This window comes from Crinia signifera, chromosome 1 (genome assembly GCF_055691185.1).
Source record: "Crinia signifera chromosome 1, ASM5569118v1, whole genome shotgun sequence".
Taxonomy (NCBI): Eukaryota; Metazoa; Chordata; class Amphibia; order Anura; family Myobatrachidae; genus Crinia; species Crinia signifera.
Genome location: NC_139217.1, coordinates 308712393 through 308730175, shown reverse-complemented (window position 1 = coordinate 308730175; position 17783 = coordinate 308712393). Strand labels below are relative to the sequence as shown.

At 40.4% G+C, this 17783-nt stretch overlaps 1 protein-coding gene across 8 annotated transcripts in view; it reads left to right on the top strand.

Moving 5' to 3' along the window:
• PRUNE2 (prune homolog 2 with BCH domain) overlaps window positions 1-17783 on the top strand; it is a 307490-nt gene that overhangs the window by 159207 nt on the left and 130500 nt on the right. For all 8 annotated transcript variants that reach the window (XR_014474498.1, XR_014474497.1, XM_083186134.1 and 5 more), the window contains exons 8-9: window positions 1930-6997; window positions 8841-9570. Coding sequence is in view for 6 of the 8 variants with exons in the window: in XM_083186134.1 (XP_083042260.1) it covers window positions 1930-6997; window positions 8841-9570 (5798 nt within the window). In the remaining 2 variants the exon portion in view is untranslated. The remainder of the gene's footprint in view (window positions 1-1929; window positions 6998-8840; window positions 9571-17783) is intronic.

Here is a 17783-nt window from a genome sequence, read left to right as displayed (position 1 = left end):
ATTGCAAAATGTAACTCATGTATTTCAAGATCTAACAAACACAATATCCTGCTATGGTTACCATGCAAATCCTTGCTATACTGCACTAACACATATACAGTATATCTCTGAGATCCAAAGACAAGAATCACCCCAGGTGATAAAAGGCGCTTATGGGGTGGGCTGTTTTGTGGGCTGCTCACACAGAGGGGAGGTTCAATCCCCTAACAACAGGATATGCAAAAGAAAGGGGGAATTGTGGAGCGCTCTAGAGTGTATTGTTTAGGAAAATTAAAATGATCAATTGGGTATCACATAAAGATATAAATTAATTTAATTAATCTCATATAGAGAAATATAATTCATTTAAAAAGTACAGATAATAATAAAACAGTAAACCACTTAATGGGGAAGTGGGGGATTGGAAGGACAATGGATACTTAAGTGAGTCCCGCTTGTTCCTAGATTATGCTCTCCTCTCGTTGTGTATTTGTAATCACCACAGGGGGGGGGGGGGTCCGGAATAAACTGGTACTGTGGGTGTCCGTATACCCAGCTCCCCCTCTTGTCCCCCCACGGACCTATCCACCGCTTTACCGGCACTTTATTACTGGACCTACAAATTGGCAAACCACCACCTGTTTATACTTTGGAGCCAATCTGAGACGTGAGGTATTACCATCTTTTGCCCACCAGTGGATTCAAGAATCAAGGCATCCAGCAGGGTATACAGACACCCACAGCTCCAGTTTATTCCGGACCCCCCCCCCCTGTGGTGATTACAAATACACAACGAGAGGAAAGCATAATCTAGGAACAAGCGGGACTCACTTATGTATCCATTGTCCTTCCACTCCCCCACTTCCCCATTAAGTGGTTTACTGTATGCCATTGTGTTTATTCTTCAAGTGCATTACATTTTATTATATATTTTATTATTATCTGTACTTTTTAAATAAATTATATTATTCTATATGAGATTAATTAAATGAATTTATATCTTTATGTGATACCCAATTAGAAACATAGAATTTGACGGCAGATAAGAACCACTTGGCCCATCTAGTCTGCCCCTTTTTTTAAACATGTTACCTCAAACCATATTTGATCCTTATTTTTTTGTAAGGATATCACAAAAAAATAAGGATCAAATATGGTTTGAGGTAACATGTTTGATCATTTGATCAATTGATCATTTTAATTTTCCTAAGCAATACACTCTAGAGCGCTCTATATCTCTGAGATCTCCTGAAACACAAAGAGATAGGAGTGTTAGATAGATGTAGTTTAAAATGGAGCTACTTGTGTTCAGCAAAATACAGTTTATACAAGAAAATGCACCTACTGTATTATCAAATCCTTACTTTGTGTTCTAGAGATGCCCTATAATGTCAGATTCGTTCTGATACATAAGGGTTTATTTACTAAGACAGAAGTTCTATTGAAGATGGGATGCTGACCATTGCAACCAATCAGAATCTTATTCAGTTAGCACCTTCTAGAAGAAAAAAGAATCTGATTGGTTGCCCATCTTCAATAGAACTCCCATCTTAAGGTGCCTACACATGGTGCGATGGTCAGATGCATTTTGAACCTTTTAGTTCAAAACACATCTCGTGTAGATAACATCGCACCGTGTTTCTTTTGGCTTGCAATGCAATGTGAGTTCACATTGCAAGCCAAAAATGTATGTGAAGGCAAAACTTTTTGTACAAAGATCGCATTGCATCTAGTTAAATCGTACGCTGTTGTAGCTTATCAAATTCGATTTGAACTAGATGTAATGCCATCAAGTACAAAATGCATCGAGCACAAATAGCACCGTGTGTGGACACCTTTAGTAAATAAACTCCTCAGAATGGGTATTACGCCATAATAAATTATTACATATAGCTATAGAGCATGCATTTTACAAAGTTCACATGATATTAACTATATTTGTATTCGCAGGTGTGCTGTGAATTGGAAGAATGTCAAAATCCTTTCCTTGATCTCGAACCATCAGATTATGGATATGAACAGTTTTTTGTTTATCAACAAGAAAGTCCATTAGTAACCTGTGATCAAGTTGCATCGATTATCAAAGAAGCCATCAACAGAAGACGTATTGGCATGGTCCCCAACAGCCGCACGTCCTCTACAGAAGCTGTTGCTGGTAGTGCTCCTCTCTCGCAAGGATCATCTGGCATTATGGAATTGTATGGTTCTGATGTAGATCCTCAACCAAATCCGGTCAACTTCTCAGATAATCAACAGGATATTAATGGATCAGTGCAAGCCCAGGTAGATGTCAACATAGATCTTGTAAGCCCAGACAGTGGCCTGGCTACAATAAGAAGCAGTCGGTCTTCAAAGGAAAGTTCTGTTTTTCTCAGTGATGATAGTCCACTAGCAGAAGTTGGTGGTGTTCATCACAGTTTTGTACCGGGTATTGATTCTTATAGTCCCATCCCAGAATGTGTTATCATCGAGGAAGAAACACCATCATCCAGGAACAACAGTGACAACCTTGATCTCTTTAGCTTTGATCTAGTACCTAACATTCGCTCTGAATCTTCTTCACATTCTGCTGACTACTCTATGGCTGATGATTTTTTCTTTCAGAGTGATTCTTCAGAAGGACATCAACCCCTTGCTCTAAAAGAACATAACAAAGCACATTTCTACAGAGATGATATTGCCAATTGTTCAGCTGCACTATTAAAAACAAAAGCTGAAAATTCTGTATTAGTGGAAGTAGAAAATATAAGTCTAGTAGAATTTGATGACAATTTCATGCCTAGTCCTGAGAATCATGTGGATTTTTTCAATAAACATCCTAGTGTTAGTGACTTTGTTGAGTATGATTCTCCTTTATCTTCTGAGGTTCCTGGTCATAAAGAAGTTACAATTCCACCTACACCTATGAACAGTCTAGTTGAAAGTTCTCCTCTAGATAATGGGCCCCCAACTTTTTTCCCAGAAGATGTGATAGAGAAAATAAATGAAATAGGAGATACTGACCCCTCTCAGGTTAAATATGCATATTGGTGGAATGGCGGTGATCCAACTTCAACACAAGAGGCTTTGTTGAATGCTGATACATGGAGTTCAAGTGAGCAGGAGCCAGTCTTCCTTAGCCCTGCTTCTTGGAAAGACCAAAAGCCAAAGGGCAATCATGAAACTAGAAACAAAGCTGCTTCATTTCAATTAACAGCACCTAGCTGTCACAGACTAAATAAAACAGACAATAATGATAAAAGCTCAAAGCAAGAAAGTAAAACATTTTCTGATTTATGGAACTCAAACCAATCTCTACAAACAACAACAGATCCATGGTGCAGTTCTCCAGATACGTTTGGACAATGTGCAAAGGAACCAGTTGATACCTGGAATACAACACAAGCAGACAACCATGGGAGATATTTTGCTAAAGGAAATGAAGTTGGTGAAACAGATAGTGACCATTCTTCAGAAAATAATCTTGATATTGATAAAGAAAACACAGTAGATCAAGAAATGTTTGATGGAAATCATTACATTGAAAACATTTCCAAAGTAAAAGACTTTGGTGACGACACAGATGCATCCACTGATTTAAGACATATACAAAGAAATCTTTGTGTTTGGGACATATATGAAGGTAATGAGGAACCAAAAGCCACTGATGATCGCATTGATTGGGAAGACCCGTTTTTATCTTATAAATGTCTGGATTTTACCACATCTAGCACTAGTAAAGAATGTATTGTTTCTCCGCCAGACACCAATTACTCAACATCAGACTCAGTCTCATCTCCTATTTATGAAGATGATATAAAAGACATTGAAAAAAACGAGGAAGAACTAAAAACACCGGACCTAAGTGATGGACAGTTTTTTGTTGCCAATGATGAAGAGATAACATTTGACGATAGGTGTTCTTCAAATAAGGAAAATTTGAATTTTTGTAACGAATCTAAAGAAACAGCTGTGCTGCCCAGCGACTCTGACAAAACGGATGGGCTTAACGTCACAATACAAGGTTGTAGCAAGATGAACAACCAGATACCTTCTACAAGGCATGACTTTAGTCCTGAATATGCAGAAGAAAACAGTTTGTTACAGAATAACAGAGACTCCCCCAATGAGATCAATGGTGGCATAAAAACTATATCCAAAGCAAACAGTGATAATACATTTCGGTTGTCTTTTACAAACAATGGTTCAAGCTGTAACCAAAGCAATTTGTTTGCAAGTACCTCAAAATGTTCTCCACCAAGTCACTTAGCAGCTGATGTTACTATTAGCAGTTGTGCACAATCTGCAATATGTAAGAGAGATGGAGAAATCAGTATTAATGCTCTTGATGATCATATATCTGTAAAACTACAAAATATCAAACCTCTTTCTCCTGATATACCAAATAAGGTAGTTAATGTTTTTACTGAATTACAATGTAAAGTTAATAATCAGAAGTTTGCAGAAGCTACACAAGAGGATGATGAAGGCTGTGTTACCGTTGTTGAGGGTGAAAATGAAGACACTTGGGAACCAGACTTACAGTATGACACAGAATCATCTTCCTTGAACACTCCTGATGATTTAGACAGTTTTAATTCAAGCCATTTACAAAATGTGAATCTGCTTAATAAATCTGCTATGTCTAATGTCAGAGATGATGTTCATGATGAATACGATACAACTGTAGATTGTGTTATTCACTTGTCACCTGTCAATGACACAAAGTTTCAGACCGACAGTGAAGACTGCAATAGTTTAACTGAGGACTCATGTTCATTGGACCAAGAGACTTATAACACCTACAAAGTTCCTACTGATGATAAATTGTTTGCTAATAGTGAATGTCATAATAGGATTAAAAGAAAAGAAAATATCTTATGTACTCAACTCAACCCCACAAATCATTCTAATTTACATGAGGATATCTTAAATAATTCCCACAACACTGAACCTGCGGAACATAATTCTGATATCAGATCAGCCCTCTCAGATATCAATTCAGTAAAAGAACTTTGTCAAGAGGAAAACAACCTGAGCGGTTCCTCCTATTCTAGTTCAACAAGTCCAGAGTTAGCCGATAGCTGGGGCACAATACATGATGGGATGGCATGTACAAATCAAACAGGGGATTTTCTAGTTTCACAAAATAATGAGCAACTTTGCAGCTTTTCCCAGAATGATATTAAGGGTCATAATTTTATGAATCCAGAAAAGACTGTGCCAACTGCCATTAATAAAGTGCCCATGAATTTGGATATTTGGAATACACAGATATGTGAGGATTTGGACTCTTCATCTTCAAGTCCTGAGTCAAATGACATTCTAGACCAATCTAATTCATCAGGCAGAAATGCTAAAAATTGTTTTCAGCAGAAGCTTTTGGATTTGGAACTCTCAGGATCTACATTATTGAACGAGACTCTATCCACTTCAACTACTCCAGGCACAGAAGAAGACAGTTTAGAAGACCAACTAGATTGTTTCCATGATTATACATCCGTGGAGTACAATACTATAGAAAAAATACATGACGAACAAGAATATGTGCTGCATAGTGAGTGCGAGGTGTATAACACTACTGAGAATATCAGGGACAGGAAAACTGAATTAACACAACCTGTAGAGAAGGAAGACGAAAGGAACAGGCAGTACTTGTTGGTGTCCGTACATACTGAGCAACAAGATGAGACATTAGGAAGCACTTCCATTGTACCTTTACACAAGGATAGTCCCTCACATAATAAACCTTACCGAGCCAGTTGCCCAACTAAAGATACCGAAAAGGCAGAAACTGTGAAATTACAGTCATCCAGTGGAGAAAATGTAACTTCTGATCACTATTCTGAAGGCATTTCTCCCACTGAAAATGCATTTAATATCCCAGTTGATGATACAGTTCCAAATGCAGAAAACACAAACCAATCTCAGACTGTTTCTTCAGGAAATTATGATCTTAACAATCATTTAGATGAGCTGAATTCTCAGGAAGAAGACTCTAATATACAGGTGCAACGTTCATTCTCTCCTTTATATACCCAAAGTCATGACCTGCCAGAACTAGATAACCTATATGCTCTATCCAATAACATGGACGAGAAGACTGGAATAATACTTTCCCATGCTAATAATACTTCTGAAGAAATCTATAAATCTATGGATAGTGCCCAAGAGGATGTTGAACCTTCTTCTGATAGTTCTGGTCAGCACAGTTATACAATAAGTAGCAATGAGCATTGTAAGGCACTGACCGCATTGGCCACCTTGCACTGTGACCATACCCCTGATATCTTAGATGATCACACTCAACAATCTTCTCCTTTCCTTTGTGTTGATCCAGACCTTTGGAATATGACTGAAAAACACTGCAGCAAGATTTCTCTGAGTGACAGCCCTGATGTACTAAACAGTTGTGATGACAGTTCAAACGCTTCAATCAGCCCAGATTTATGTAGAGAATATGATAAGTTTGAACCACATAGTCACGATTTCAATATGTGGACAGACAAAATGACAGTACAAAATAATAGTGCAAACAGAAGTCCATTTAATACTCACGAGGAAGAGAATACAGATAAAACAGAGACGTCACCCTTAACTTTTCCTGGAAATACTTTGCAGTCTTATAAAAATATCCATGAATCTGATTCATTGAGCAATCATACAAATATATATGATCATGAGATTGATGGCAATGTACAAGCTGACCCTGATCAATCAATTGTTCTTGCTAAATGTAATGAGGACGTCATACATAACAATCAAAGCTCATCAACTGAGAAACATAAATTATTAAAAGAGTCGGAATCAAATAGCATAATGTTTCAAGAACACACAAATAAGACTATCAGTGAGAGTACAACACAACAAGAACAAAATTCTCCAGAGCAGGCAACATATACACACACAGAAGAGGAACGATTGCTTCTTAATCCTTTGTTACATGCAAAACAGACTGGGAGAGAAAGTCAGTTCATAGATGAAGGCGTGTGGAGTAATCCCATTTCACCAGCAGGAGGTGGCACTGTACCTTGTATAGGTAAGAAATAGTAAACTGTTCACGTTAACATTTAAATGACATTATCAAGTGACAAAGTAAAAAAAAAATGTAGCTAAGATACTGAGCTTTGGACATTGGCAAAGCACAGAGCTGTCATGTGCCATGCGCCACTGCAAGTCAGCAGAGGCACAGTGCCAGCAACATGTGACAAGTAGGATGGTAGAGTACCGCACCCCATGTACTGTTCCCACACATGGGTGTCTCTGGTTGTACCTTACATTGTTATATAGAGCAGCTAATGCTTTCACTTTTACTCTGCTCCCAGCAGCTGACCCTCATGGTGCAGACATCTTTTAATGATGTCACACATCACCAGTAACTGACAGGTGAGGAGCCGTGCAGTGCAGAAGCTCCTTCCAGCATATTGCCACATTTACCCTGAGTGAGCATCACATTTAGATGGTCTGGATGCTTAATACACTGCTGGGCTATGCTGCTGAGGCTACATGAAACAAGTAAATACCCAGTGGTAAATACTAAAGGTTCTAAAAATGAAAAGAGGTGATGTTGCCTATAGCAACCAATTGTATTCCGTCTATCATTTTCCAGGATGCAATTGAAAAATGATAGACATAATCTATAGGCAATGGCACCTCTTTTAATTTTTAAACCCTTTAATAAGTCTACCCACAAACTAGAACAAGTGTTGGTGTATGTTCTTTTACCCAGGACTAACCCAAGTCTACAAGTACCCTGCATCACCCCCAGTTCAATTCAACTATATAAAAAAAAAAAACAATTCAATTATATCCATAATTTACACTTCTATTGTTATTGTTTTATTAAAAACCATATTGACCCCCACAGAAAAAAAATGCAAACATTGCCCCCCCCCCCCCAAAGGGAAAAAACACACATTGGACCCCACTGGGAAAATAACAACACATTGGTCCCCACAGGGAAATGCACACACACAAAAAAATGAACATATATTAAGAAGTAGATTCTGATTGGTTGCCCATAGCAACATCCCATCTGAAATAGAACTCCCATCTAACTAAATTTCTCCCTTGAGCTTCTTGGGATGCAGTAGAGGGGATGCAGTTAATTTGCCGGCGGTCGGGATCCCGGCGGTCGGAATCCCGACACTGGAATCCCGACCGCCGAAATCCCGAAACTTTCTCCCTCTGTGGGTGTCCACGACACCCATAGAGGGAGAATAAAATAGTGTGCCGAGCGTAGCGAGGCACCGGGCCCGCTGCGTGGCGAACGCAGCGAGCCCGCAAGGGGGGGCGATCCATGTCCCCCCCTTGTCGGGATTTCGGCGGTCGGGATTCCAGTGTCGGGATTCCGACCGCCGGGATCCCGACCGCCGGCAAATCGTATCGGATCCGCAGTAGAGAATGCTGCCTGGTTGCTCTGATTGTGAATCACACACACAGAGCGACCGTGCAGCATCGACTTCCTGTTTTAGAGAGAAAGTGAATCAGCATGCTTATTGGTGGATAGCTGGAGCTATCCACCAATCAGAGAGCTGACAGCCATTTACTGTAATAAAGAATGTGAAGAGATGGCATGTGACCACAGGAGGGGCTTGTTGTTATTTTTTTGGCTTACATTTTATCCCGTAAATGCATTGCTTTGCTCTGGGCCTACAATGCTATTATTACAGCCCTTTTTATATAAAAAAGTATATGCACCGCTTGTGAAAAAAATGGGCACATGCTTTTGCAGTATTTATTTAGCTTATCCTTGTATTTGTTACAGTTTTCCCGGTATAGAATAAGAAATCTCCTGCTTTTGTCTATGAATAGGAGAATGCTTATAGAATGGGAATATTTTTTTCTTTTACTGTGTTGAAAATGTATATTTCATTTTTCAGATTCTTCCAAAATTCCTATTCAAGTGTGGAAAACAAACATTAGGGAAGACTTGGTAAGAGATGACAACAACATGGATCCAGTTCATTCCTCCGTGGATCAGGCTGATCAATGTGGCTTAGAAATTGGCTCTCCTTGTCTATTGACCTCTGAAACAAACACATTTCCATTTACTGACAATTGTGTGGGATCTCAACAAACATTGTCTGATACAGTGTATCCAGTAGAGTCTCCAGATACATTTCAATCAATCTCCATGACAAATGAAAGTAAAGACCCAATGACCCATGTATCCGGATTCCATTCCTTTCACTTACAAGAGGAAAGTTCTTTAATGCGAACTCAAAGACTAGAGAGTAAAAAGAAATCAGAAGAGATCTCAGAACATGAGCACAGCTGGAGCATAATACTAAGTCAGACGGAAGCCTCTGAATCCTCACCTGAAGACATTTTTAGCAGGGCCGAGGCTGGAGATTGTGATAAAGACCTGGAAGAGATATTATATGATGGATATGAACAGCAGGATGGATACCCAAAAGCAATAAAAGATAATGATTACATAGATCTTGACGAAAGCTTTGAATTGTGTAAATTGGAAGAGACTAGTGCTAATGCAAACTCAGCAATAGCTAACCCTTTCACTTCCTGTGAAGAGGGAGTGCAGTTAATGTTTCCTCCTGCGGGTGGCGCACATGTTAAACAGTCAAGCGTCGGCAAAATTGCAGAGCAAAGGTAAGGTACTGCTGAGATGTTAGATGTTCGTTTTTAGACAAACATGCATTACTGTTATTACTTGCTAATAATCTATTATTATTTATTAACAGTTTCTTATATAGCGCACACATATTCCGCAGCGCTTTACAGAGAACATTTGAACATTCACATCAGTCCCTGCCCCAGTGGAGCTTACAATCTATATTCCCTACCACATGTACACGCACACACAGACATTATAGGGTTAATTTATTTGGAAGCCAATTAACTACCAGTATATTTTTGGATTGTGGGAGGAAACCGGAGTACCCGGAGGAAACCCACGCAAGCACAGGGAGATATACAAACTCCGCACTGTTAGGGCCATGGTGGGGATCAAACACTTGCCCTCAACGCTGTGAGGCAGTAATGCAGCAAGATTGATTGGTCACATCAAATAAAAATACATCTGATATGAAGTGAGGTCATAAAGACAACAGAATACTGTTTTCAAAGATGTATATATAAATGTCTATGAATGTATTAAAACTCTATAGCAGTGATATGTAGTCAGGTGGGGTAAGTGAGGCAGAGCCAGAGGCGTAACTCTGGAAGACAATGGAGTCATCTTCCGCAGGGTACCTGCTCCCAAGGGGGCACCTCTCCTCCCCTGCTAGTTTGAATAACCTTAATTGAATGCTGTTGATATGGCTTCTGTGCCTGAGTCACCTCCTAACATCATTTTTGTTAGTGTCACACCCTGTATTAGAACTCATGACCTGTCTTAATGAAGACAGACACCTTACTTATTGAGCTATTTGGGGACACTAATGTTTATCTTGCCTCTGGGCTACTGGGATGAACTAATGCCACTGTGCAGAGCCGCTCCAGTCTTACTCAAGTATACACCAGAGTTTTTACTATAAAAGTGATAAGAAAAATAGCCTATAAATATCTTCTTTGTGTTACTGTAATAATTTTTACCTGCCTAACTCACCTGCACATCTATGATCCAACTCACCAAATTTCCAGCAGTATATACTTCTACATCTTTATATAATGGCCACATGAACCCTCAGACTCATACATGTGTGTGTAAATCTGGCAGTTCCAAATGAGTAAAAGAGTCAATAATATGGTCGGCAAGGGGAAAATAATGCATTTGCAATCAGCCTGTTGCTAATATAGGGCCTAAATCAGCGGTAAGTGCAAAGATGTTACTGACGAAGTTGGCTGAGCTTTATGTTACCGCACATGTGTCAGAGTTGCACTGTGCATATGCTTACAATGATTAGGACGTACAGTTTTTTTACAGTGACTGGGCCATATATGGGAGGGGGATGAGTGGTGTTTCAAAAGCAAGCTTGTTGCAATCATTTTGGGGGTGTCGCAGCCATCATTGTCTTACTCAGTGTTTCTGGCCCCAGCATCTTAGTTGCCATAGAGTAGCCATAGAGTTGCTCAGCTCTATCATATCTAAGAAGCCAAGAGTGGTCGCTTCTGTGCAAAAAACAGGACCTGCTTACAGTAGTGGCATTTCTTCTCTGAACCACTCTGTATGAAGGGCTAGCAGCAACACGATTAGTGACCACCTTTGAATCATACCCAGTCTCATAAACAGCATCTCCCACTGGTAACACTGGTATCCTAGGAAACAAAAGACTCCCATCTTTTAAAGGAGGGAAGGCGGGAAGTGTATTGTGATTTGGGCCAAATTCTCTAAGCTTCAAAAGTGCTAAAATGGAGAGTGATAAACAGACAGCCAATCAGCTCCTACCTGCCATGTCACAGATTGTGTTTGAAAAATGTCAGACAGGAGCTGATTGGCTGTCTGTTTATCATTCTCCATTTGATCACTTTTGAAGATTAGAGAATCTGGCCCCTAGTGATTAGCTCAAATAAAATAAATAAAACAATTTAAAAAATAAGATTTCATTCTAATAAGGTTATTAGATCTGATGAAGTTTTAAATATGTATATTATGAGAATCATTAAAAAAAAGGTAACATCCTTATAAAATCAGTCTAGACATTACATAAAAGATAAACTAACTGCAGAAGGTGTTGGTTCCTGTGTATTAAAAAGAGGCCTTTTACAAAGAGCACAAAATGCCACTGCATTCTGCAGAACCAGTCTGAGTGTGAAGAAGTCTGGAGAGATCTCAACTGGGGCACGTGGGTTTACACAGTGAGATGACAGTGTTTGCAAAGGACTTTTCATTGGAGGAAGGGAGGTGTTTAGCTCAGGACATTCCTTATATGAAGCATTCTTTGTAAGGAGGCATGCCTGTGTGCCCACTGCTGGGGAGCAGTTCAGAAGCAAAATCTTCTTTTGTGGAGCAAAATAATTAAAATAATATAAAAGGTGGAGCAAGCATTTTTGTAGAATTGCCCCTCGCTGGTCAGAGGGGCAAACAGCTATTTCTGTTCTAGGAAAAAAAGCTTAGTTTCTCCATCAGCTCAGAGCCGGAAGTCTAATGGGACCCTTTTTGTGCCTCAATGTATCGTTTCAGTTGAGAAGCGCAATTCCAGGGGCAGAATGAATCTTTATACACACAGCCACAGTGGGGATGGTTTACATACAGCGTCTAAGCCATTGCCATCTTTGCCATTGCCATCAATGGTTGCCATTGATGGCAATTCTGCTTAACCCCTTCCTGACAGAGCCAGTTTTTGCGTTCCTGACAGAGCCCTTTTTTTCAAATCTGACATGTATCACTTAAGTGGGGATAACTTTTTTTTGCTTTTACTTATCCCAGTGATTTTGAGATTGTTTTTTTCGTGACACATTGTACTTCAAATTAGTGGTAAATTTGGGTCGATACAGTCTGTGTTTTTTTGTGAAAAATACCAAAATGTCGTAAAAAAATGGAAAATTTAGCAATTTGCAAAATGTTAAATTTTCTGCTTGTGAGACAAATAATCATACCACTCAAAATAGTTAATAACTAACATAGACCATATGTCTACTTTATGTTTCCATCATTATTTCAACTTCCTTTTCATTTTTTTGGACACTAGGAGGCTTACAATATGAATAGCAAATTCTCAAATTTTCAAGAAAATTTCAAACACTGATTTTTTTAGGGACCAGTTCAGTTCTGATGTGACTTTGAGGGACTTGTATGTGAGACACCCCCATAAATGATACCATTTCAAAAACTGCACCCCTCACAGTATTCAAAACAGCATTTTGGAAGTTTGTTAACCCTTTAGGTGTTTCACAGGAATTAAAACAAAGTGTAGGTGAAATTTCAAAATTTCATTTTTTTTGCAGATTTGCAATTTTAATACATTTTTCTAAGGAACACAGTACATTTTACTAGAGAAATGTGACTAAAAATTGATTCCCCCAATTCTTTTGTTTTCATAAATATCCTATATGTGGCCCTAGTGTGCACGTTGACCAAACCACAGGCTTCATAATAGAAGGAGCACCTACTTGATTTTGGAGCCTCCTTTTTATGAGATTATTTTTTAGGCACCATGTAGGTTTCTAGGCACCATAAGATGCTAAAATTTAGGAATCCCCCCACAAGTGACCCCATTTTGCAAACTACACCCCTCAGGGAATTCATCTAGGGGTATAGTGTACATTTCAAACCCCCAGGGGTTTCACCAATTGTGGTACAACTGGGCAGTGAAAATGAAAAATTAAATTTTTTACACAAAAATGCAGTTCTGGCTCAAAATTTTTCATTTTCAGAAGGTATGAAGGAGAAAAAGCACCCCAAAATCTGTGCCCCAATTTCTCCCGAGTACGGCAATGCCTCACATGTGACCAAAAAATACCATTTGGGTGCATGGCAGGACTCAGAAGGGAAGGAGTGATTTTTGGATTTTGCAGCTCAGATTCTGGTGGAATGTTGGTGGGTGCTATGTTGCATTAGCAAGACCCCCCAAGCACCAATACAGTGGAACCCCCCCACAAGTGACCCCATTTTGCAAACTACACCCCTCAGGGAATTCATCTAGGGGTATAGTGTACATTTCAAACCCCCAGGGGTTTCACCAATTTTGATACAACTGGGCAGTGAAAATGAAAAATTACATTTTTTTACACAAAAATGCAGTTCTGGCTCAAAATTTTTCATTTTCATAAGGTATGAAGGAGAAAAAGCACCCCAAAATCTGTGCCCCAATTTCTCCCGAGTATGGCAATGCCTCATATGTGACCAAAAAATACCAGTTGGGTGCATGGCAGGACTCAGAAGTAAAGGAGTGATTTTTGGTGGTGGAATGTTGGTGGGTGCTATGTCGCATTAGCAAGACCCCCAAAGCACCAATACAGTGGAACCCCCCACAAGTGACCCCATTTTGCAAACTACACCCCTCAGGGAATTCATCTAGGGGTATAGTGTACATTTCAAACCCCCAGGGGTTTCACCAATTTTGATACAACTGGCAAGTGAAAATGAAAAATTACATTTTTTTACACAAAAATGCAGTTCTGGCTCAAAATTTTTCATTTTCAGAAGGTATGAAGGAGAAAAAGCACCCCAAAATCTGTGCCCCAATTTCTCCCGAGTACGGCAATGCCTCACATGTGACCAAAAAATACCATTTGGGTGCATGGCAGGACTCAGAAGGGAAGGAGTGATTTTTGGATTTTGCAGCTCAGATTCTGGTGGAATTTTGGTGGGTGCTATGTCGCATTAGCAAGACCCCCCAAGCACCAATACAGTGGAACCCCCCCACAAGTGACCCCATTTTGCAAACTACACCCCTCAGGGAATTCATCTAGGGGTATAGTGTACATTTCAAACCCCCAGGGGTTTCACCAATTTTGATACAACTGGCAAGTGAAAATGAAAAATTACATTTTTTTACACAAAAATGCAGTTCTGGCTCAAAATTTTTCATTTTCAGAAGGTATGAAGGAGAAAAAGCACCCCAAAATCTGTGCCCCAATTTCTCCCGAGTATGGCAATGCCTCATATGTGACCAAAAAATACCAGTTGGGTGCATGGCAGGACTCAGAAGTAAAGGAGTGATTTTTGGTGGTGGAATGTTGGTGGGTGCTATGTCGCATTAGCAAGACCCCCAAAGCACCAATACAGTGGAACCCCCCACAAGTGACCCCATTTTGCAAACTACACCCCTCAGGGAATTCATCTAGGGGTATAGTGTACATTTCAAACCCCCAGGGGTTTCACCAATTTTGATACAACTGGCAAGTGAAAATGAAAAATTACATTTTTTTACACAAAAATGCAGTTCTGGCTCAAAATTTTTCATTTTCAGAAGGTATGAAGGAGAAAAAGCACCCCAAAATCTGTGCCCCAATTTCTCCCGAGTACGGCAATGCCTCACATGTGACCAAAAAATACCATTTGGGTGCATGGCAGGACTCAGAAGGGAAGGAGTGATTTTTGGATTTTGCAGCTCAGATTCTGGTGGAATTTTGGTGGGTGCTATGTCGCATTAGCAAGACCCCCCAAGCACCAATACAGTGGAACCCCCCCACAAGTGACCCCATTTTGCAAACTACACCCCTCAGGGAATTCATCTAGGGGTATAGTGTACATTTCAAACCCCCAGGGGTTTCACCAATTTTGATACAACTGGGCAGTGAAAATGAAAAATTAAATTTTTTTACACAAAAATGCAGTTCTGGCTCAAAATATTTCATTTTCATAAGGTATGAAGGAGAAAAAGCACCCCAAAATCTGTGCCCCAATTTCTCCCGAGTACGGCAATGCCACATGTGACCAAAAAATACCATTTGGGTGCATGGCAGGACTCAGAAGGGAAGGAGTGATTTTTGGATTTTGCAGCTCAGATTCTGGTGGAATTTTGGTGGGTGCTATGTCGCATTAGCAAGACCCCCCAAGCACCAATACAGTGGAACCCCCCCACAAGTGACCCCATTTTGCAAACTACACCCCTCAGGGAATTCATCTAGGGGTATAGTGTACATTTCAAACCCCCAGGGGTTTCACCAATTTTGATACAACTGGGCAGTGAAAATGAAAAATTACATTTTTTACACAAAAATGCAGTTCTGGCTCAAAATTTTTCATTTTCATAAGGTATGAAGGAGAAAAAGCACCCCAAAATCTGTGCCCCAATTTCTCCCGAGTACGGCAATGCCTCACATGTGACCAAAAAATACCATTTGGGTGCATGGCAGGACTCAGAAGGGAAGGAGTGATTTTTGGATTTTGCAGCTCAGATTCTGGTGGAATTTTGGTGGGTGCTATGTCGCATTAGCAAGACCCCCCAAGCACCAATACAGTGGAACCCCCCCACAAGTGACCCCATTTTGCAAACTACACCCCTCAGGGAATTCATCTAGGGGTATAGTGTACATTTCAAACCCCCAGGGGTTTCACCAATTTTGATACAACTGGGCAGTGAAAATGAAAAATTACATTTTTTTACACAAAAATGCTGTTCTGGCTCAAACTTTTTCATTTTCAGAAGGTATGAAGGAGAAAAAGCACCCCAAAATCTGTGCCCCAATTTCTCCCGAGTACGGCAATGCCTCATGTGTGACCAAAAAGTGGCAGGACTCAGAAGGGAAGGAGTGATATTTGGAGTTTGCAGCACAAATTCTGGTGGAATGTTGGTGGGTGCTATGTCGCATTAGCAAGACCCCCAAAGCCCCAATACAGTGGAACCCCCCCACAAGTGACCCCATTTTGCAAACTACACCCCTCAGGGAATTCATCTAGGGGTATAGTGTACATTTCAAACCCCCAGGGGTTTCACCAATTGTGGTACAACTGGGCAGTGAAAATGAAAAATTACATTTTTTTACACAAAAATGCAGTTCTGGCTCAAATTTTTCATTTTCAGAAGGTATGAAGGAGAAGAACCCCCCCAAAATCTGTGCCCCAATTTCTCCCGAGTACGGCAATGCCTCACATGTGACCAAAAAATACCAGTTGGGTGCATGGCAGGACTCAGAAGGGAAGGAGTGATTTTTGGATTTTGCGGCTCTGATTCTGGTGAAATGAATGGTGGGTGCTATGTGGCATTAGCAAGACCCCCGAAGCACGGTGAAATTATGAACCTAATAAGCCATAGATGTGTGGTATAATTTAAAACACTCCTTTATGGAAAATAGTTTGCTTTCTTATTCCCTTTTTATAGCAAACTTTGCACCTTTTTTGTGTCCTGCCCTTTTTTCCAGTGGAGGGGATTTCATCAGGAAAATGCTGCCCTGGTACAATACGGGGGCCAGTACTAGAAGTACTGGGGCCCTCTGCCTGCTGGTTCCCAAATATTAGGCCCTTTATGACTTCCTCTTGAAAGTGCATAAATGTCCCCCTCTGGCCGGTAGAACGGAATAGCACGTAAGCGTTATACAGTGCCATCTGGATGATATACACGGCCAGCTTCTTGTACCAGATTTTTGTTTTCCGCAGGGCACTGTACGGCTTCAGTACCTGATCTGAAAGATCCACTCCGCCCATGTACCTATTGTAATCCAGGATACAATTAGGTTTTGAGGTGTGGGTACTGGTACCTCGTACAGGGACGGAGGTGGTACTGTCTCCGTGAATTGTTGTCAGTATAAGGACATCCCTCTTGTCCTTATATTTGACCAACAACATATTTTCGGTGCATATTCCCCTGCTTTCACCCCTTCTCATTACTTGGGCAATGTGCGTTTTTGGGAGGCCTCTTTGGTTCTTGTGCACAGTACCGCAAGCTGCTGTACCTCTTGAACCAAGGGCCTTAAACAGGGGGATGCTAGTGTAAAAGTTATCCACATAGAGGTGATAACCTTTATCCAGGAAGGGGTGCACTAAATCCCAGACAATTTTTCCACTAACACCTACGAGGGAGGGGGGGCATTCTGGCGGTTCAATTCTTGAATCCTTCCCTTCATATACCCTAAACCTGTGAGTGTACCCTGAGGTGCTTTCACACAGCTTATACATTTTTATGCCATACCTTGCCCTCTTACTGGGAAGGTACTGGCGGAATTTAACCCTTCCTTTAAAATGTATAAGGGACTCGTCTATGCAAATGAATTTATCTGGGATGTACATCTCTTCAAATTTGGCACTGAAATGATCAATGACCGGCCTGACTTTGAATAGCCGGTCAAAGGGGGGATCATCTCTGGGTGGGCACTGTGCATTATCGTTGTAATGCAAAAATTTAAGGATCGTCTCAAATCGAGCCCGGGGCATGGCCATACGGTAAAATGGGGTGCTGTACAGAACATCTGTACTCCAATATTGCCTAATTTCTGGCTTTTTTACTATGCCCATATGAAACACCAGACCCCAAAACGTC